This window comes from Ranitomeya variabilis, chromosome 7 (assembly GCF_051348905.1).
Source record: "Ranitomeya variabilis isolate aRanVar5 chromosome 7, aRanVar5.hap1, whole genome shotgun sequence".
NCBI classification, from domain to species: Eukaryota; Metazoa; Chordata; class Amphibia; order Anura; family Dendrobatidae; genus Ranitomeya; species Ranitomeya variabilis.
In genome coordinates this window covers 128,670,065-128,692,470 of record NC_135238.1, presented here as the reverse complement: position 1 = coordinate 128,692,470, position 22,406 = coordinate 128,670,065, and the positions used below count along the sequence as shown (strand labels likewise).

Here is a 22,406-nt window from a genome sequence, read left to right as displayed (position 1 = left end):
ATACTGAGGCGGAAAATAGTGTTTTCTGGGAAGTACTACTAATTAGTATATGATTGGAATAATATCTTCCCAGATGGTATATTACAGTTATATTCTGCCGTTGGCTACCCCCTTCTTTTTTCAAGAAGCAGCAACTTGTAGATTCCTTGGGTAACCTTCAGTCTACCGATTACTTCTGTTCTAAGCGACTTTATGAGTAAGACTTGGGAGAGTTGAAACATCATATAATTCCCAGTCGCTTATAACATATTTGTTTTGCTCCCATTTGATTTCCTATCAATAAACTTAATTTTCGCTTTCATTACCACTAGAGTGTGCAGTGTATCCTAAACTAGTTGTACTAGGGACTTACATAGTCTGTTACACCAGCACCTCGCCTTTTCAGACTGAGTGCACAACAATTTACTTTATTCATTTCTCTGCACTGTGACACTGAGAAAATGGCAACAGCAAAACAAGATGTCTGCTTTTTATATGGACAGGGACATGTGACTTCAGTAGCCAATCACAGAAGACCTTGTGTCATGACGTTGTGGATGGTTTCTGCACCCTGTTTGGTTGCCGAAATGTACACATATTAAGTTATTAAGGAAAAAATTAACAAAAAAATTACACTCCGCAGCTCCTCTGACCTAGACACAGCCACTCTCCTTATAAAACAAGTCCCCCAGCTCATCATACAGCACCACTATCCCAGAAAAAGTCAAAACAAAAGCATTTGTGGAAACGCGATCATTTACCGAACTGTGACCAAATTTTGCAGACCTTGAGGAAAAATGCTTTGGAAACCGAACATGAATCCGAATGTGCTACATTCCTGCTGAATTTGAGATTGGTGAACATTTTCAGAGCAAGTCCGCCCATCTCTTTTTTGCATCCATACACCCCATGTCAATACTGCATGCTGTTGCTCCACATTCATTTCTGGGATTGAATCTGCTTGTACCTTCCTAGCAATGTAGAATATTTGTGTGATGACAGATTTGTAAAGTGTGATGATAGTTTAAAATAATCTCACCATTGTATTTTCTTTTTCTTTTTTTTTTAACTGTTCTTCATGTCACAAAACAGCAGTCCTTACCCAAAAATGCTACATCTATAATATAACGCTGGGAGCGTCACTCTGTCCGAAGCCTTTATAGACTGCGCAAGCGCCGGCGCAGTCTGGACCCCACAGAGTGACGCTCCCAGGAGATCGCGGTATGCGTAAGCACTGAACGCACACCGCGATCTCCAACGGAGAAGCAGGGACGAGCCAGGAGGGTGAGTATGCAATACTTACCTGTCCCGTTCCACCGATGCGATTCCGGGCCATGAATGTCCCCCTGCTCCCGGAATCGGCGCCTGCGCAGTCCGCGCTTTCCGGCGCCATTTTCTTGAAGACACACTGCGTGTCTTCAAGAAAATGGCGCTGGAAAGCGCGGACGCCTGTGACGTTCAGTTCAGAGGGCTCGATGACGCGCTTATTGCGCGCCGCCCTCTGACTGAACAGTCCCAGCCAGAGGACCCGGAAGACGGAGCGGTGGAACGGGGGACAGGTAAATATAGCAAGTGCCGGGGGCCTGAGCTAGCGGTGACTCCGGCACCTGACCCCCACAGCGCGCCGGTGTCCCCACCTGCTCAGGCCCCCAGCACTCGGTGCCCAGCACAGCCGCCCGCACTCTCAGCACCTCCACGCACAGCCGCCCGCACTCCCCACCGCCACGCACAGCCGCCCGCACTCACCACCGCCACGACAGCCGCCCACACTCACCACCACCACGCACAGCCGCCCGCACTCACCACCGCCATGCACAGCCGCCCGCACTCACCACCGCCACGCACAGTCACCCGCACTCACCACCGCCACGCACAGCCGCCCACACTCACCACCGCCACGCACAGCCGCCCGCACTCACCACCACCACGCACAGCCACCCGCACTCTCAGCACCACCACGCTCAGCCGCCCGCACTCAGCACAGCCGCCCGCACTCAGCACAGCCACGCACAGCCGCCCGCACTCACCACAGCCACGCACAGCCACCCGCACTCAGCACAGCCGCCCGCACTCAGCACAGCCGCCCGCACTCAGCACAGCCACCCGCACTCAGCACAGCCGCCCGCACTCAGCACAGCCGCCCGCACTCAGCACAGCCGCCCGCACTCAGCACCGCCACGCACAGCCGCCCGCACTCACCACAGCCACGCACAGCCGCCCGCACTCACCACCGCCACGCACAGCCGCCCGCACTCACCACCGCCACGCACAGCCGCCCGCACTCACCACCGCCACACACAGCCGCCCGCACTCACCACCGCCACGCACAGCTGCCCGCACTCATCACCACCACGCACAGCCGCCCGCACTCACCACCGCCACGCACAGCCGCCCGCACTCAGCACAGCCACCCGCACTCAGCACAGCCGCCCGCACTCAGCACAGCCGCCCGCACTCAGCACAGCCGCCCACACTCAGCACAGCCACCCTCGGGCAGAAGAGCCGGAGAGAGAAAGATGGGAGCAACATTTGGCAGAATGGAAACAGGAACAGGCAGAATGGGTGCAGCTCATTACAACAGAATGGGGGCGCAGGATGCGAGCAGCACATGACAGAATGATTGCGCACGATGGGAGCAGCAGATGACAGGATGGGGGTGCAGGATGGGAGCACATGACAGAATGGGGCGCAGGATGGGAGCACATGACAGGATGGAAGCAGCACATGATGGAATGGGGGCACAGGATGGGAGCAGCACATGACACAATGGGGGCACAGGATGGGAGCAGCACATGACAGAATGGGGGCACACACATGACAGGATGTGGGTGTAGGATGGAGCAGCATATGACAGGATGGGGGCGCAGGATGGGAGCACATGACAGGATGGGGACTCTGGATGGAGCAGCACATGACAGGATGGGAGAGCAAGATGAGAGCAGCACATACCAGGATGGAGGCCATATACCAATATAAATGCTCGCCACCCGAACGGGTTCAATAGCTAGTGTAAGTATATGCCGCCACAGCATGCAGTATTGTCATGTGGTGTGTGGATTTTAAATTTGAATACTAAAAAAAGTATGCAAAAAATTACAGTGGCTTTTTTCTAAAGATTTAAAAAAGAAAACAAAAGAACAATATAATCACTCTGCCTAGGGCCTTGAACAAAAAGAATGTGACAAGAAAAGCTACGTAAGTCCACTTCTCAAAAGTAAGCACCTGCAAATGGTCACTGTATTCGGGTGGAGTGAACATTAGTGATATTGGACATAACATTTTCTTAACACATGCATACTTTGTGAGGTAGTTTTCTTTTGTCTGTAAAATAAACCAAAAGCCCTTTAAAAAAATAAAATTTAAAAGAAATACAAAAACTGATGATGCTTATGGTCTGACTATCTCAAAAGCCAGGAACTATACTTCTCTGACAGAAAATGCTTCACTATTTTTCTTCTGAAGGAAAATTAGAACTGAGGGGACCTAAAGGGAATCTGGCAGCAGGTTTTTGTTTTTTCTATGTAATCTGATGGCATCATGAGGTAGGGGCTGTGACATTGATTTCAATGATATCTCACTTACTAGGCTGTGTGCTGTTGTTTCAATATAGTTAATGTTTTATCACCAAGATATTATCACTGCACAGACTAGCTCCCTTGTGTCATGTTATTCAACTCTACCCCTTCTGTGATAATCAGCTCACTTTCAATATACAATGTACACAGAAAGCTGTGCTGTGGGCGGGGGCAGCTTTTGAGCTCTGCTACATATTACCTCTAAAAATGCTGATTGTGTCACAACTGCTGCCCCTAGTAAATTAATTGATACATTGTTTGAATCAGGGTCTCTTTTTCTACATTATGCTGCTCTCAGATGAGGTAGCATAAATCAGGTGACAGCTTCCCTTTAAATTTCCCTCTTTCTAGCTCATCAACAATAAAAACTGGTCTTAATAATTTGTTGTACTGCAGTATATCATAGATCAATGAATTCACAGTGTCACAGACTGTACAAGTCCAACACTTCCCCATCACTGGAATCTGTGCATTATTCACAGACTGAGACTACCACTCACATTTTTTATGCTTTAGTTATTTTTTTAGCAATGGATTAGAATAGCACAATCTGATTTAGGCTTTTCTATCCCTATTTCTAAATATCACTAGCTATGTGGCTCTGCTTTCCCCGGCCACATATTTCATGGTACCCATGATAATTCCCTCTAATTGGTTGAGTTAGACCATGTTATGTGATGGCAGCAAGGCATTAGTGGAAGCTTGTGTAGAGTCGCCTAATCTCGTGTGGGCTCGCTCTTTGGATTATGCAATCTTCAGCAATGCGTGAAGTCATGTGTGTGCGCGCCACTGGGCTTTTTTTTATCAGCGAGAATCAATTTCCAAATTAATAGAATTCACCCAACCTATGATTTTTTTAAAATTTGGCTCAGTCAATTCACAACGGAGCAATTTAATTATGTTCACTACAGTGGCTTTTATGGTTTGTATATTTCAATTGGTATTCATAAATTCCTTTATTATATTAAAAACACACTATATGTTAGATTTCTTTTCAGCTTTATTTTGTATTTAACATGTTAATGTACATTTAATTAAATATGTTTAAAATAATTCCTGAACTCTCCTGAAAGAACCAACTCTAGGGGTTACGGCTCCCCACTCGGTGTATCTCCTGTACTCTCCTGGTCTCAGGTAATACTGGCGTCCTCTGTAGCTTGGCTGCTCATAGAAGATCCAATGTCCTTCAAGGACATTGCAGGAGTGGATGTCATGATAATTGAATTCTTCATGGACTTGAGGGCAGTCTTCAGTGAACTCCATCATCTGACCTCTAAATTCTTCCCTTTCATAAATTCTCAATCTAGAGGATCCACGATGCTGTGAGAAAGAAGCAAATTAGGAAAGAATTCATATCAGGTCACCTTTGCAGCACTTGTATGAGCTGTGTGCCCAAATCACATTGAATTTTCCAATTAATACTGCTGTTAATAGGGTTAATATAGTTATTAATGTTAATATAGTTTAATTATAGTACAGTAAGGTCCCAAAAATGGGGAAAAACTGTCTAAATGGAGAAGAAATCAAGCAGGCACGCCTCCACTCATTCATTTTCAATGGTAATAGCCAATAACTTCAAATCTTTAATAAATGTTATAGTTTACAAGGTTTTAATAGAAAATATATTTTAGAGAGACCTATTAAAATATTCATATCTTCCTGCTCATTTGTATTGTTCATCAACCTTTCAATCACAAGAAAGCTTGCAAGCATTGAACACTGCTTGGCATTGTCACATCTGTCAATCTGCCTATTAAAATCTCTGCTGAAATCTGCAGTAAGGGCTCATGCCCACTTGCGATGAAATTGGACAAATTCAATCCAATAAAAAATCGGATTGAATTCGGACCAATGTTAATCTATGATTGTGTGCTCATCTGGGTTTTTTTTCTCCAGCTCGAATCGGATCACAATTGGACTGGAAAACAAATCGCAGCATGCTGCGAATGTAATCAGAAAATGGATCACATCCCACAATCAAAGTAAATGGGTGTGAGAAAAAAATTGCACAGCACTCGCACCATGTGTCCTTTGAAAAGCCGGCATTTCATATGCGGCTAATGTAAAAAAACACACTGATCGGTTATAACATAAAAGATAGATTACATATATACACATAGAATAGGTGTATTAATATCTTTATATTTCATAGACAGATAGATCATGTATTCAAAGGGAATTTGTAGTTATACTCCGTGCTGTCGCAAGGATAAATTCCTGAATTTACAACTGGGAGCGGTGCTAATTAGGGTTGAGCGACTTTTACTTTTTCAGGATCGAGTCGGGTTTCGCAAAACCCGACTTTGTCAAAAGTCGGGTCGGGTGAAATCGGCCGATTATTGCGAAAAGTCGGGGATCCGACCGAAACACGAAACCCAATGCAAGTCAATGGAGAATCAAAGTCGGCAGTGAGTGGAGGACAGGAAAACACCAACAGAGCCCATTTTAATGCCAAAAACATCAATTCTTGTTACTTAAGCTTGTCAATCTTTATTTACCTTATAATAATAGTTAGCCATTGAAAATTTGGGGGTCATTTGGCAACAGTTATGGGGGGAGTAGGGCTGGCTCAAGTTTTTCGTGGGCCCAGGAAACGCGGACTACGTCACGGCAGTGGAGCAGGGAGAGGTAAGTATTTCAACTTTAGAACGAAAATCACAACAAGTATACCAAAATGTCCGGACTGAGAGGGGCCAAGGCCCTGCTCTCTCCGTATATACATAAATAGAACCACAATGGTTATCCGTGTATTACTCCTAGAAACGTACTACACTAGAGGACATGGAGTACAGAAACACTAACAAGTAGAAAAAATTAAAAAAATGTCTTTATTACTGCATTAACAACGGTACATGACACGAAGCAGCCCAAACCACGGGCAATATACAAATAGAGGAGCTATATTAGGAACCTACTCGTGCAGCAGACGTATATGGACCAACAATAGTACAAAAAGAGGGCTAGTATAGCAGCGCTTAATAGGGGAAAAGGAGGGCACACATAAATTCAATAGGGTCCAACATCCAGGCTCTGTACACAAGCCTCCATGGTTGTAACTACCAAAAAAAGCCCCCAAATCCCTTACACACATCAATAGGTTGCCATCACTCACCCATAATAGACAATGTCCTAGGTCCGTCTGCTGAGACCCCTTAAAGGGATGTTGGACCCTATTGAATTTATGTGTGCTTCTTCTTGGGCTGCTTCGTGTCATGTACCGTTGTTAATGCAGTAATAAAGACATTTTTTTTAATTTTTTCTACTTGTTAGTGTTTCTGTACTCCATGTCCTCTAGTGTAGTAAGTATTTCAACTTTGCAAGTGCTGTGACCCTGAGCAAGCAGGGGGGGCACACTCGTTCGCATTGCCACTGGCACAGGGCCCCTCAAAGTACGGCGCTGTGATTGACGGCGGGGGCGCCTCCCACCGGCAGAGACACTTTTGCGTACTATGAGGGGCCCTGTGCCAGTGACGTCGCCAACGAGTATGCCCCCCCACCTGTTGAAGGAACCTGCACTTTCATCTGCACCTTCCTCTTTGTCCCGTGTAAAGTGGTATAGTATGCGGGAAGGGGAACCAGACTTTCTGCAGGGTCAGATACTGGCTATGTAGAGTGCAAGGGGAATGTAGTGGTCTGGGTCAATGTACCGGCAGACTCATCTAGCAGTGCCTGGGCAATGGGCAGGATGAGTAGGAAACACAGATATAGGCCCAAAGAATAAAGTAGGCTCAATGCAGTTCAAAATGGGTAACAGGGGTACACAGGCAGCACTGGTTTGGTCAGCGGAGGACGATTGCTAGGAGTGGCGCAGACAGACTTACTAGGCCTAAAATAAAAAAGTAGGCTCAATGCAGTTCAAAATGGGTAACGGGTACACAGGCAGTATTGTTTTGGTCAGCGGAGGACGATTAGTTGGACTGGCGCAGACAGACTTACTAGGCCTAAAATAAAAAGGTTGGCTCAAATGCAGTTTAAAATGGGTAACAGGGGTACACAGGCAGCACTGGTTTGGTCAGCGGAGGACGATTGCTAGGAGTGGCGCAGACAGACTTACTAGGCCTAAAATAAAAAAGTTGGCTCAATGCAGTTTAAAATGGGTAACAGGGGTACACGGGGAGCACTGGTTTGGTCAGCGGAGGACGATTGCTAGGAGTGGCGCAGACAGACTTACTAGGCCTAAAATAAAAAAGTAGGCTCAATGCAGTTCAAAATGGGTAACGGGTACACAGGCAGCATTGTTTTGGTCAGCGGAGGACGATTAGAAGGAATGGCGCAGACAGACTTACTAGGCCTAAAGTAAAAAAGTTGGCTCAATGCAGTTTAAAATGGGTAACAGGGGTACACAGGCAGCACTGGTTTGGTCAGCGAAGGACGATTGCTAGGAGTGGCACAGACAGACTTACTAGGCCTAAAATAAAAAAGTAGGCTCAATGCAGTTCAAAATGGGTAACGGGTACACAGGCAGCATTGTTTTGGTCAGCGGAGGACGATTAGTAGGACTGGTGCAGACAGAGTTACTAGGCCTAAAATAAAAAAGTAGGCTCAATGCAGTTCAAAATGGGTAACGGGTACACAGGCAGCATTGTTTTGGTCAGCGGAGGATGATTAGTAGGAGTGGCGCAGACAGACTTACTAGGCCTAAAATAAAAAAGTAGGCTCAATGCAGTTCAAAATGGGTAACGGGTACACAGGCAGCATTGTTTTGGTCAGCGGAGGACGATTAGTAGGACTGGCGCAGACAGAGTTACTAGGCCTAAAATAAAAAAGTAGGCTCAATGCAGTTCAAAATGGGTAACGGCTACACAGGCAGCATTGTTTTGGTCAGCGGAGGACGATTAGTAGGAGTGGCGCAGACAGAGTTGCTAGGCCTAAAATAAAAGAGTAGGCTCAATGCAGTTCAAAATGGGTAACAGGGGTACACAGGCAGCATTGTTTTGGTCAGCGGAGTACGATTAGTAGGAGTGGCGCAGACAGACTTACTAGGCCTAAAATAAAAAAGTTGGCTCAATGCAGTTCTAAACTGGTAACAGGAGTAAACTGGTGGCACTGCTTTGTTCGGTGGAGGACAACTGGAATAAGTGGCTGACACAGTACGTTGGCCTAAATAGTAAAGCGGGCTAAATGTCTGCAAAAAAAATGTTCGTAAATAAACAGGTGGCAAAGCAACGTACAGGGGTGGGTTCCTCTGCTGACTACCAGATAGTGGTAGTTCGCGCACAGTATTCACAGGTCAAAATGGAGGGCATGGTCCCTGTATATATTTACTATCATCTCTCAATTTGTATTGGCAGTGCCATTGAAGGATTTAACAGCACCGACTAAACAGCGGTGGAGCACTGTTTGAGCTGGGGGGGGAACACTCTCTCGTGGGCGGCGGTACTGGCCCAGGGCCCCTCATATTACGATGGTGTGTCTGACATTGGGAGTGCACCCCCACCGCCAGAGACACTTAATTGTACGATGAGGGACCCTGTGCCAGTGCCGTTGGCCAAAAGTGGGCACACCCACCTGTCCAGGCAAATGGCACTCGCACGGGTGCTTGCGCCAAGTGGTGACCACGGGCCCGTGGGGGGAGTCAGCCCATTTAGGGAGGTGTTAAAAATGGCCTATGGTGGACATTCAGCAGCAGCAAATGGAGGAATTGGAGCAGTCAGTAAGAGGAGTCCAAAAGCAAGACCTTTTTAAAGGAAAGCTACGTGTCAGCAGGGGAAGGTGGGGCAAAAGAATTTGATTGGTTCATTTTAATGAAGGTTAGATCATCAACATTTTGGGTAGCCAGACGTGTTCTTTTTTCGGTCAGTATTGAACCAGCAGCACTGAAGAATCTTTCTGATAGCACACTGGCAGCAGGGCAAGCGAGCTCCTGTAATGCATATTCTGCCAATTCAGGCCAGGTGTCTAGATGCCCAGTAATCAAAGGGGAATGACCTGTGAGGGAGAACATAACATCGATAAGGGAGGAAAAGTAGTTTGTAACCATACTGGACAAATGCTGTCTCCTGTCACTTTGAATCAATGCAGCTGTCCCTGTCGTGTCAGCGGTCATTGAAAAATCACTCCACAACCTTGTCATAAAACCCCTCTGTGCAACGCCACTTCGGATTTCTGCACCGCTAGCACCTCTGCCATGTTGCCCCCTACGGCTCGTATGAGAACCATCACCGCCGCTGTGTGCTGGGAATGCCAGAACCAAATGGTCTACAAGAGTTGCTTGTTTGGTAGCCAATATTTGCTCTAGGTTCTCATGTGGCATGATATTTTGCAATTTCCCTTTGTAGCATGGATACAGTAGGCAGGCCAACCAGTAATCGTCATCGGTCATCATTTTGACAATGCGGGGGTCCCTTTTTATGATACGCAAGGCATACTCAGCCATGTGGGCCAATGTTCCAGGTGTCAATTCACTGCTTCTGCTGGGTTAAGGAGCACTTTCTTGCAAATCTACATCACAAGTGTCCCGCAAGAAACCTGTACCAGACCTTGCAACGGCACCAGTTTCTATTGCCCCCTGAGAAGCTCCCTCCTCCCATACATATTCAGCCCCATCATCCTCCTCCTCATCCTCTTCGTCTGCCACCTCGTCCTGGATAGTTCCCTGACCAGACAATGGCTTACTGTCATCAAGGCTTCCCTCCTCCTCGGCTGCAGACGCCTGCTCCTTAATGTGCGTCAAACTTTGCATCAGCAAACGCATAAGTGGGATGCTCATGCCTATGATGGCGTCGTCTGCACTTACCAGCCATGTGCATTCCTCAAAACACTGAAGGACTTGACAGAGGTCTTGTAGCTTCGACCACTGCACACCAGACAACTCCATGTCTGCCATTCAACTGCCTGCCCGTGTATGCGTATCCTCCCACAAATAAATGACAGCACGCCTCTGTACACACAGCCTCTGAACCATGTGCAGTGTGGAGTTCCACCTTGTTGCAACATCTATAATTAGGCATTGCTGTGGAAGATTTAGCGATCGCTGATGGTTCAGCATACGGCTGGAGTGTACGGGCGACCGGCGGATGTGCGAACAAAGTTTTCGCACCTTCAGGAGCAGGGCTGGTAACTCCGGATAATTTTTCAGGAAGCACTGCACCACCAGGTTCAAAGTGTGAGCCAAGCAAGGTATGTGTTTAAGTTGTGAAAGGGCTATGGCAGCCATAAAATTCCTTCCGTTATCACTGACTACCTTGCCTGCCTCAAGATGTACACTGGCCAGCCATGACTCAGTTTCTTGCTGCAAGAACTCGGCCAGTACTTCCGCGGTGTGTCTGTTGTCGCCCAAACACTTCATTTCCAACACAGCCTGCTGACGCTTACCACTAGCTGTTCCATAATGAGACACCTCGTGTGCAACACTGGCAGCTGCGGATGGAGTTGCTAGGCGACTGTGCTCTGTGGACGAGCTGTCGCTTCTGGAGGAGGAGGAGGGGTGTCGAACGCCTACTGCCAACTGTTTCCTAGACCGTGGGCTAGGCAGAACTGTCCCACTATGGCTGTCCCCTGTGGACCCTGCATCCACCACATTAACCCAGTGCGCCGTGATGGACACGTAACGTCCCTGGCCATGCCTACTGGTCCATGCATCTGTGGTGAGGTGCACCTTTCCACTGACAGACTGCCTCAGTGCATGGACAATGCGGTCTTTGACATGCTGGTGGAGGGCTGGGATGGCTTTTCTCGCCAAGAAGTGGCGACTGGGTAGGTCATAGCATGGTACTGCATAGGCCATCAGGTCTTTGAAAGCTTTGCTTTCGACCAACCGGTAGGGCATTATCTCTAACGAGATTAATCTGGCTCGTTAGAGATACGCAGATGTACGCGGATGAGAGGATGAGTACTTTCTTTTCCTCATGAGAGTCTCTTCTAGGGTGAGCTGGACAGGAGACCTGTAGATGGTGGAACTAGCGGTGGTGGTGGGGGTGGACATGGCGGATTGAGAGACAGTTGGTGATGTTGGCCTACATACAGTGCTTCCTACCAATAACCTTCTGATTCCCTGCCTGCTTTGGCCTTGCGACGATCCTCCACATTTGCTGGTGGTGGTGTCCGAACCTGTGGGCTTACAGTGAGGGAAGCAATGTAGTGTTGCTGACTACCTTCATTCTGAACAGTTGCACCAATGTCACAGGACATTTGGTAATTAGTCCAGGCTTGCAAGTGCATGCTGGTTAAATGTCTATGCATGTACGTTGTATTTAAATTTTGAAGAATCTTCCCTCTGCTAAAGGTCTTTGAGCATTTCTTACAGATCACTTTAGACTGATCATTGGGATCTTGGTCAAAAAAATGCCACACTGCACTCTTCCTACTATGGAATTCCTTTTCAGGCATTGCACGCTGTGCAACTTTCAGCGGTTGGCCACTCTGTCCTAAAACTGTTTTTGTCACACGTTTTGGGCCTGATACCGGCCTGGCTGATGCCAGCTGTTGCGATGTAGATTGGTGTTGCTGCGGATAACCCTCCTCCGCTTGTGAGCTAGTGCCAGCGGCACCCTCTTCCCCCAATGGATGCCAATATGGGTAGTGCAGGCGCGGTTCCTTAACGCTCTGTCTTGTTCGCTAGGCCTCTGTCAGGATCCCACCCCTGACAGGGACCCCCCTGAATCTTTCCCCGCAACACCCTCTGCCACAGGATGTTGCCTGGTTCCAACCCAGTTAGCTTCTGTCTAACTTCCTATCCAACCCTCAGTTTTACCAGATTGTGAGGAGTGGCCTAATACATAGTACCCTTCGCTCCCCCTGGAGGCCAGACTGTGAAGTGTATTGGTGTCTGTGATACATGGTCAGGTGAACTCCTTAAGTGCCATCTGACGTACCATCACTCCCCTTAGCGGCGGAGCGACAGTACTGCAACGACCAGGACTCTGGGGCGCTGCACATACAGTTAGGTTCTATTAAACATATGGTACATAATTATATTTCTTGCCAAATCAAAGGTGTAGTTTATATTCTACTTTGTCCATGTCGCCATTTTTATGTGGGTAAAACAATCAGACCGCTGACCAAGCGGTTTGGTGAGCATTATCGCTCCATACCTACAGGCTTATGGCAAGGGATCGCTACAGCTTATCAAACATATTCAGGAAAAACATAATGCGAATCCTGAATCTTTAAGGTTTGCAGGCATTGCTAAAGTTCAGTATCCACCACAAGAAGGTAATTATGATAAAATTTTATTGAGACAAGAAGCACGCTGGATTTTAAGAGCTAATGCACAAGGTCCACTTGGTTTGAATTACAGAATTTTTCTCTCGGTTTTTCTATGAATATGTTAGAATGACATGTTTAAATATATTTCTTCTAATGTTATATATTCTGTTAATATTTGTACTCTGCTTTTGTTAGTAATCATGAAATGTTGTATATATGTAATTTTAAGAGTAATCCTGCACAGCACGTGTCAATTTGTAAGGTCTTGACTCCTATAAAGGAAATGACCTTTGTTTGATTACTTGACCAGGGCCCGTAGAAGGGAGCAATCTCAAAACGGCCTTCATCCTCTCCCTCGCCCCTCCCACATGTCTCACTTGTCCTGCACGTCTAACCTTTGTCCATGGCACATATGTGAATAAAGGACTTTTGGATTCATCTTCATGCTGGAGAGTGCTACACTTTTTTCCTTATATTGTTCATATATATGTGTGTCACTGACATATATATATACAGTGGGGCAAAAAAGTATTTAGTCATTCAGCAATAGTGCAAGTTCCACCACTCAAAAAGATGATAGGCGTCTGTAATTTACATCATAGGTAGACCTCAACTATGGGAGACAAACTGAGAAAAAAAAATCCAGAAAATCACATTGTCTGTTTTTTTATCATTTTATTTGCATATTATGGTGGAAAATAAGTATTTGGTCAGAAACAAAATTTCATCTCAATACTTTGTAATATATCCTTTGTTGGCAATGACAGAGGTCAAACGTTTTCTGTAAGTCTTCACAAGGTTGCCACACACTGTTGTTGGTATGTTGGCCCATTCCTCCATGCAGATCTCCTCTAGAGCAGTGATGTTTTTGGCTTTTCGCTTGGCAACACGGACTTTCAACTCCCTCCAAAGGTTTTCTATAGGGTTGAGATCTGGAGACTGGCTAGGCCACTCCAGGACCTTGAAATGCTTCTTACGAAGCCACTCCTTCGTTGCCCTGGCGGTGTGCTTTGGATCATTGTCATGTTGAAAGACCCAGCCACGTTTCATCTTCAATGCCCTTGCTGATGGAAGGAGGTTTGCACTCAAAATCTCACGATACATGGCCCCATTCATTCTTTCATGTACCCGGATCAGTTGTCCTGGCCCCTTTGCAGAGAAACAGTCCCAAAGCATGATGTTTCCACCACCATGCTTTACAGTAGGTATGGTGTTTGATGGATGCAACTCAGTATTCTTTTTCCTCCAAACACGACAAGTTGTGTTTCTACCAAACAGTTCCAGTTTGGTTTCATCAGACCATAGGACATTCTCCCAAAACTCCTCTGGATCATCCAAATGCTCTTTAGCAAACTTCAGACGGGCCCGGACATGTACTGGCTTAAGCAGTGGGACACGTCTGGCACTGCAGGATCTGAGTCCATGGTGGCGTAGTGTGTTACTTATGGTAGGCCTTGTTACATTGGTCCCAGCTCTCTGCAGTTCATTCACTAGGTCCCCCCGCGTGGTTCTGGGATTTTTACTCACCGTTCTTGTGATCATTCTGACCCCACGGGGTGGGATTTTGCGTGGAGCCCCAGATCGAGGGAGATTATCAGTGGTCTTGAATGTCTTCCATTTTCAAATTATTGCTCCCACTGTTGATTTCTTCACTCCAAGCTGGTTGGCTATTGCAGATTCAGTCTTCCCAGCCTGGTGCAGGGCTACAATTTTGTTTCTGGTGTCCTTTGACAGCTCTTTGGTCTTCACCATAGTGGAGTTTGGAGTCAGACTGTTTGAGGGTGTGCACAGGTGTCTTTTTATACTGATAACAAGTTTAAACAGGTGCCATTACTACAGGTAATGAGTGGAGGAAAGAGGAGACTCTTAAAGAAGAAGTTACAGGTCTGTGAGAGCCAGAAATCTTGATTGTTTGTTTCTGACCAAATACTTATTTTCCACCATAATATGCAAATAAAATGATAAAAAAACAGACAATGTGATTTTCTGGATTTTTCTTTCTCAGTTTGTCTCCCATAGTTGAGGTCTAACTATGATGTAAATTACAGACGCCTCTCATCTTTTTAAGTGGTGGAACTTGCACTATTGCTGACTGACTAAATACTTTTTTGCCCCACTGTATATCTATCTATATATACACTCACAGGCCACTTTATTAGGTACACCTGTCCAACTTCTTGTTAACACTTAATTTCTAATCAGCCAATCACATGGCGGCAACTCAGTGCATTTAGGCATGTAGACATGGTCAAGACAATCTCTTGCAGTTCAAACCGAGCATCAGTATGGGGAAGAAAGGTGATTTGAGTGCCTTTGAACGTGGCATGGTTGTTGGTGCCAGAAGGGCTGGTCTGAGTATTTCAGAAACTGCTGATCTACTGGGATTTTCACGCACAACCATCTCTAGGGTTTACAGAGAATGGTCCGAAAAAGAAAAAAAATCCAGTGAGCGGCAGTTCTGTGGGCGGAAATGCCTTGTTGATGCCAGAGGTCAGAGGAGAATGGGCAGACTGGTTCGAGCTGATAGAAAGGCAACAGTGACTCAAATCGCCACCCGTTACAACCAAGGTAGGCCTAAGAGCATCTCTGAACGCACAGTGCATCGAACTTTGAGGCAGATGGGCTACAGCAGCAGAAGATCACACCGGGTACCACTCCTTTCAGCTAAGAACAGGAAACTGAGGCTAAAATTTGTACAAGCTCATCGAAATTGGACAGTAGAAGATTGGAAAAACGTTGCTTGGTCTGATGAGTCTCGATTTCTGCTGCGACATTCGGATGGTAGGGTCAGAATTTGGCGTAAACAACATGAAAGCATGGATCCATCCTGCCTTGTATGGAGCATCTTTGGGATGTGCAGCCGACAAATCTGCGGCAACTGTGTGATGCCATCATGTCAATATGGACCAAAATCTCTGAGGAATGCTTCCAGCACCTTGTTGAATCTATGCCACGAAGAATTGAGGCAGTTCTGAAGGCAAAAGGGGGTCCAACCCGTTACTAGCATGGTGTACCTAATAAAGTGGCCGGTGAGTGTATATATATATCTATCTACACCTATTCTATGTGTATATATCTATTCTATCTATTCTATTCTAACCTATTCTATACTGTACAGCAGGGGTGTCAAACTGCATTCCGCGAGGGCCACAAACCATGCGTGTTTTCAAGATTTCCTTCTCATTGCACAAGGTGCTGGAATCATTCTGTGCAGGTGATTAAATGATCACCTGTGCAATACAAGGAAATCCTGAAAACATGACCTGTTTGCAGCCCTTGAGGAATGCAGTTTGACACCCCTGCTGTACATGGCAGATCATTTGCTGGCTTTTAATCTATCTATCTATCAATCTATTTTATATATATATATGTGTGTTTTGAAGAATATTTCATTTGAAAATGATGTATAAATGACATAGAGAATTGCTGTATGTTAAAGCTCATGTTAAAATTGCATTGCAATCAGATAGCAATCGCACTGCACTCTGATGTAAATCGGATGCTAGGTGTCAAAAATTGGAATGTACTCTCACAAAAAATGCATGACACTAGCATGAGAATTGCATTGCACCTGTCCGACTTTCCTGCATCAAAATCAGACCAATTTTTAATTCGCTACTGTGTCTCCAGCCTAAGGCCTCATGCACACATTCAGTATTTGGTGAGTTTTTTTATCCCAGTATTTGTAAGCCAAAACAAGGAGTGGGTGATAAATGCAGAAGGGGTGCTAATGTTTCTATTATGCTTTTCCTCTGACCATTCCACTTCTGGTTTTGCCTTACAAATACTGGGATAAAAAACTCACCAAATACTGAATGTGTACATGAGGCCTAAGTGTATTTGTCAGGCACCTTAATAAAGTTGTCGATAGCAGCGAAGGAGTAGAGTACAAGTATTTCTGCTCAAAGTGCTTACAGCTGATGCTGAATAAATAAAAATGTTTTAAAAATGTTGTTTTCATTTATATCAAGGGTTTTTTTTGTCATTTTTTTAGTGATGTAAAATTGCAAATTTTATTGGACACTGGCTTTGCTAAAAAATGTGCAACTTTTTTCAGGTTTACACTATTCTTCTTACTACACTAATGCAGACCTCCCAACCATCCCGGAACCAGTGGGGCAGTCCCAATTTTGACAGTCTCCCCCGCGGTCACGGGCGGGACATTAGTTTACTTGCAGTGCAATGTCAGCCTCAGCGGGACTGCCCCGCTGGATCCGGGATGGTTGGCAGATCTGCTCATCCCTCCACCCGCAGAGCAGCGCACCATATATATGGCTTCTCTGTGTGCACAGGACTGTGAGGAGGTCACAGGAGGGGAGGAGTCAGGGGTCACATGATTGGGGCCTCCGTGTAGGCATGCAGGACTCTGCTGGTTGTCATGGTGCTGGATGAGGGTAAGTTTATGTGTGGGGTCAGGAGTTTACATGTGTGTATGAGGTGTACAGAGCAGAGCCACGTGTTCGAGATGTACGGAGCAGAGCCACGTGTGTACGAGGTATACAGAGCAGAGCCGCATGTGCAAAGCGTATGGAGCGGAGTCGTGTGTATACAAGGTGTACGGAGCTGAGCTGCATGTGTACAGACCACATGTGTACGAGGTGTATGGAGTGGAGCCGCATGTGTATGAGGCGCACAGAGCGCAGCCGCATGTGTGCGAGGTGTACGGAGGGCAGCCGCATGTTTACAAGGCGTACGGAGCACAACCTCATGTGTACAAGGTGTACGTTGTGCAGCTGCATATGTACGAGGTCTATGGAGTGGAGCAGTGTGTAAGGTGTATGGAGCGGAGTCGTGGGTGTGTGCGTGTACGAAGCGGAGCCGCATGTGTATGAGGTGTATGGAGCTGTGTCAGATCGGAGCAGATATTGCTCCTCGCTCTGACACTGACTGGCACAGGTGACACAGAGAGGTCTTTATCAGTGGCGTACCGGAGCTGCAGCGACGTGAGCAGACAGCGGTGCGACGTGGCTGGATAACATCATTCAGCGCCGTGGGAGTGGAAGCTGCTGGCTGCTGTGAGGGAGCACATTGAAAGATGTGTGTGTAGTGATGGAGACGGCAATGATGGGGGTGTGAGGGCAATGATAGGGTGGGGTAACCATGTGTGGCCATTATACTGTACGCAGTATCATGTGGGGCCATTATAGTGTTCCCTGCATCATGTTGGGCCATTATACTGTACAAAACATCATGTGAAGCCATTATACAGTATGCAGCATCATGTGGGGCCATTATACTGTACGCAGCATCATGTGGGGCCATTATACAGTATGGAGCACTGTGTGGCCATTATACAGTATGGAGCATCATGCGTGGCCATTATACAGTATGGAGTATCATGTGTGGCCATTATACAGTATTGAGCATCATGTGTGGCCATTATACAATATGGAGCATCATGTGGAGCCATTATACAGTATGAAGCACTATGTGTGGCCATTATACAGTATTGAGCACTGTGTGGCCATATTTTTTTGTCTATAATTATTGTTTATGAAACAGTGTGATCAGCAGTGCTAAATGGATGTGGTTGGGGCGTGGATATGGATGTGACTACTAGTGAAATGGGTGTGGAGCCGCATGTGTACGAGGCGCACAGAGCGCAGCCGCATGTGTGCGAGGTGTACAGAGCGCAGCCACATGTGTACGAGGTGTACGGAGCACAACCTCATGTGTACGAGGTGTACGGAGCACAACCTCATGTGTACGAGGTGTACGGAGCGCAACTGCCTATGTACGAGGTGTATGGAGTGGAGCAGTGTGTAAGGTGTATGGAGCGGAGTCGTGGGTGTGTGCGTGTACGAAGCGGAGCCGCATGTGTACGAGGTGTATGGAGCTGTGTCAGATCGGAGCAGATATTGCTCCTCGCTCTGACACTGACTGGCACAGGTGACACGGAGAGGTCTTTATCAGTGGCGTACCGGAGCTGCAGCGATGTGAGCAGTCAGCGGTGCGACGTGGCTGGATAACATCATTCAGCGCCACGGGAGTGGAAGCTGCCGGCTGCTGCGAGGGAGCACATTGAAAGATGTGTGTGTAGTGATGGAGACGGGAATGATGGGGGTGTGAGGGCAATGATATGGTGGGGTAACCATGTGTGGCCATTATACTGTACGCAGTATCATGTGGGGCCATTATAGTGTTCCCAGCATCATCTTGGGCCATTAAACTGTACAAAACATCATGTGAAGCCATTATACAGTATGCAGCATCATGTGGGGCCATTATACTGTACGCAGCATCATGTGGGGCCATTATACAGTATGGAGCACTGTGTGGCCATTATACAGTATGGAGCATCATGCGTGGCCATTATACAGTATTGAGAATCATGTGTGGCCATTATACAATATGGAGCATCATGTGGAGCCATTATACAGTATGAAGCACTATGTGTGGCCATTATAAAGTATTGAGCACTGTGTGGCCATATTTTTTGTCTATAATTATTGTTTATGAAACAGTGTGATCAGCAGTGCTAAATGGATGTGGTTGGGGCGTGGATATGGATGTGACTACTAATGAAATGGGTGTGGTCAGAGGCATGGCCTAAAATGTGACGCTATGCACACAGCAAACTTTGTCCCTCTTTCCCTTCTTCAAAAGTTGGGAGGTATACTAATGTGGGTGTAATCTTGACATTGTTAGCTATGCAGATAAGGACAGATTTATGAACTGCACCTATTTAAAAATAAAAGGGGGAGGGAACAAAGTGAAGCACCTTGTCAGCAGAATATGGCACACGGAGTTGCCCTAGTTCAGGCAGAAAAAAAAATATGTAGAAAAAAGAAGTGGTTCTCCAGCAATAATGGAAAAACAGGTAAGTATCAAACTTCACATTTATTTAAGCATATTTAAAAGTCCAACATGTCTACATGATGCAGTGCAGCATTACAGAAAAAAACAATGTGTTTCGGCTAGCATGCCTTAGGGTATGTGTCCACTTTCAGGATGGTCGGCGGTTTGGACGGAGCGACAAACTTTCTCCGCCCAAAGCTCTGCCCCCTTCTGGAGACGCGATGATGCCGGATGTGTTCATTGCACACATCCGGCATCATCGCACCCCATACATAGGGCCCTGTGATTTACCTTGCGGCGGCAAGGTACACGGACATGCTGTGATCTAAAAAGACGTGCCGCATGTCCGTAATCACAGGGCCGCCGGGTACGTGTTACCACGCATAGTGGAGACGGGATTTCATAAAATCCCCTCCACTATGCTGTAACATCTGGATGCTGCAGATTGAAAGCTGCGGCTCCACGCAGCGTTCAATCCGCTGCTATTCCGGATGTAAAACGGCACATGGACACATACCCTTAGGGTATGTGTCCACATTCAGGATGGCCGGCGGTTTGGACGGAGCGGCAAACTTGCTCTGCCCAAAGCTCCGCCCCCTTCTGGAGACGCGATGATGCCGGATGTATCATTGCACACATCCGGAATCATCGCACCCCATACATAGGGCCCTGTGATTTACCTTGCGGCAGCGCAGCGTCGCCGCAAGGTGCACGGACATGCTGCAATCTAAAAAGACACGCCGCATGTCCGGAATCGCAGGGCCGCCGGGTGCGTGTTACCACGCATAGTGGAGACGGGATTTCATAAAATCCCCTCCACTATGCTGTAACATCTGGATGCTGCGGATTGAACGCTGTGGCTCCACGCAGCGTTCAATCCGCTGCTATTCCGGATGTAAAACGGCACGTGGACACATACCCTTAGTCATGATCACTCAAATTCTTAAATAAATGTGAAGTTTTATAGTTAGCTGTTTTCTATCGTTGCTGGAGAACCATTTAAAAAAGTTTTACAAATAGCTTCATATTCACTCTACTAGCGGAGTGACAAAAAGTGGAACATCCGTTCTAGACAGCAGGGTTCTATCTAAATGCACCAAATGTATTGATTACCGTAGAATTTTTTTGTGCATAATTCTACAAAATTGTGCTTAATGTCAAAAAGGTCTATATTTTTGTGTTTAAAATGTTTTTGTGACATTTTAGGGCAAAGGAAGCATTTTTTTTACAAAAAGACACACAAAATATTGGCCAAACATACAAATCACTTAAGGCGGCACTGGAGCACATTTGCAAATTTAGCTACTTTTGAAAATGATGAGTCAGGTGAAAACATCTGGACATTCTAAATGGCCAAACATGTATTGTATAAAACAGACTTCACAAAAGTGAAAAATGGAAAGATAAAGATGGCGCAAACGAAAAAAGGTGCAAAGCATTAAAAAAAATGTAGATAAGCACACAAAATGCATGGAATTTGTGATAAATTAAAGATGGTTTGTTATTTTTATCTTTGATTTATTTTAGAACTTTTGATCTAAAAAAAAAATCACAAGTTTTGCAAAATGGAGCAAAAATATCTGGTGTACATAAATCATTTTACAGGTTTCTAGAGCACATTACTGCCAAACTGTGTGACTTTTTAAAGTGGTAATTCATGAATCAACTGAACAATCTGGATATCCTTAATCCCATTCATAATGATGAACATAAAAAACAAGCAAGTGAACACACAAAATAGGCCTTTAAAAAATCACGTTAAAATAAAAATTATGCACAAATGAAAAACAGGCGAAAAACACAAAGAACTGGACAAAAAAGACGCAGCTGCAATGTTAATTGAGCCTTCGGGCTACAGTTGTTACCTTTATCTTCCAAATAGATAATTTTTAGAACCTAAAACCAATTTTTGTAGGAGTTTACTTGACTCTATTAAATGACAATAATGATTCTAATAAAAGATAGTATTATTACCTGAGGAATAATGCGACAGGATCTTATAGAATCGTTTAGTCCCATCCATTGCTGAAAGTCAGGATATTCTCCCCTCCTTAGGAAGTACTGGTGTCCAGTGAAGTTGGGACGTTCATATAACATCCAGTTTCCATTTTCCACACGGATGGAATTGCAGCGACTAAAGTACGAGTTCAGGTCAGAACAGTCAGAGTTGCATTCATAAGAGCGGCCCTGGAAGTTCCTGTCCTCGTAAAAGATGATCTGGAACCAAAAAAAAAATCTAAATCTATTAATGAAAACAAGAGATATATTGCAGAATAAAAAAGGGAAATTAATTTTGGATTTAATTGATTTTTTTTTCTTAAAGCCTCATTTTGATTTTTTTTATATGTGTACTTTTGAAACAATTTTTTTTTAATGTTGTTGTTAAACCAACACTAGATTTCAATGTAACCAGTATATGTTTGTATATTACAATTATACTAAATGATGCTCAATTTATCGTAATTGGTAGAATCTTGAAACATGAAGATAGTATCAAGATAGGTTCAAGAACGGCTTTCTGAAAAGCATTGCTGCTCAAATAAAGATTGCATTTGAAAATACTGTGTATTATAAGTAGTAAAAAAACCCAATATGTATTATGTGACAAATGACCAATAACTTTACCTTGCCCATTTTGCCTGGAGAATCTCTGTTGAGGTCTCAGTGATGTGGAATAACTCAGAGCTCCCTTATATACTATGTCCTTTGCTGGATCTGCAATACTAGTACAATAGACATGCCACCTAGTACAAACAATGTATAGTATTTCTCTTTTCACTCTATATTAAAGCCGAGAATGTTCAGTCTTTGTATACCTCTCTGTCAGCTTTTAATTATCCTGGGTCACGTTTATTTGCTACTGTCAGTAAATAATCAGCACAGTGAAGGCACATACTATTGCAACTT

The 22,406-nt window shown here is 45.5% G+C and overlaps 1 protein-coding gene across 1 annotated transcript; it reads right to left on the bottom strand.

The window, feature by feature from the left end:
* Positions 1 to 4,536: 4,536 nt before the first annotated feature.
* On the bottom strand, positions 4,537 to 22,158 carry LOC143786373 (gamma-crystallin 1). The gene is made up of 3 exons (XM_077275712.1): positions 22,125 to 22,158; positions 21,474 to 21,716; positions 4,537 to 4,874 (listed from the first exon to the last, which is right to left on the bottom strand). The coding sequence occupies exons 1-3, from the start codon at positions 22,131 to 22,133 to the stop codon at positions 4,599 to 4,601; spliced, it is 528 nt and encodes a 175-aa protein (XP_077131827.1). The 5' UTR covers positions 22,134 to 22,158; the 3' UTR covers positions 4,537 to 4,598.
* Between the last annotated feature and the right edge of the window lie 248 nt (positions 22,159 to 22,406).

Coding starts and splice junctions, on each gene's coding strand:
- LOC143786373 (XM_077275712.1), bottom strand. Junction 4,875..21,473: donor CCTGTCGCATTATTCCTCAG/GTAATAATACTA, acceptor TCTTTCTCACAG/CATCGTGGATCCTCTAGATT.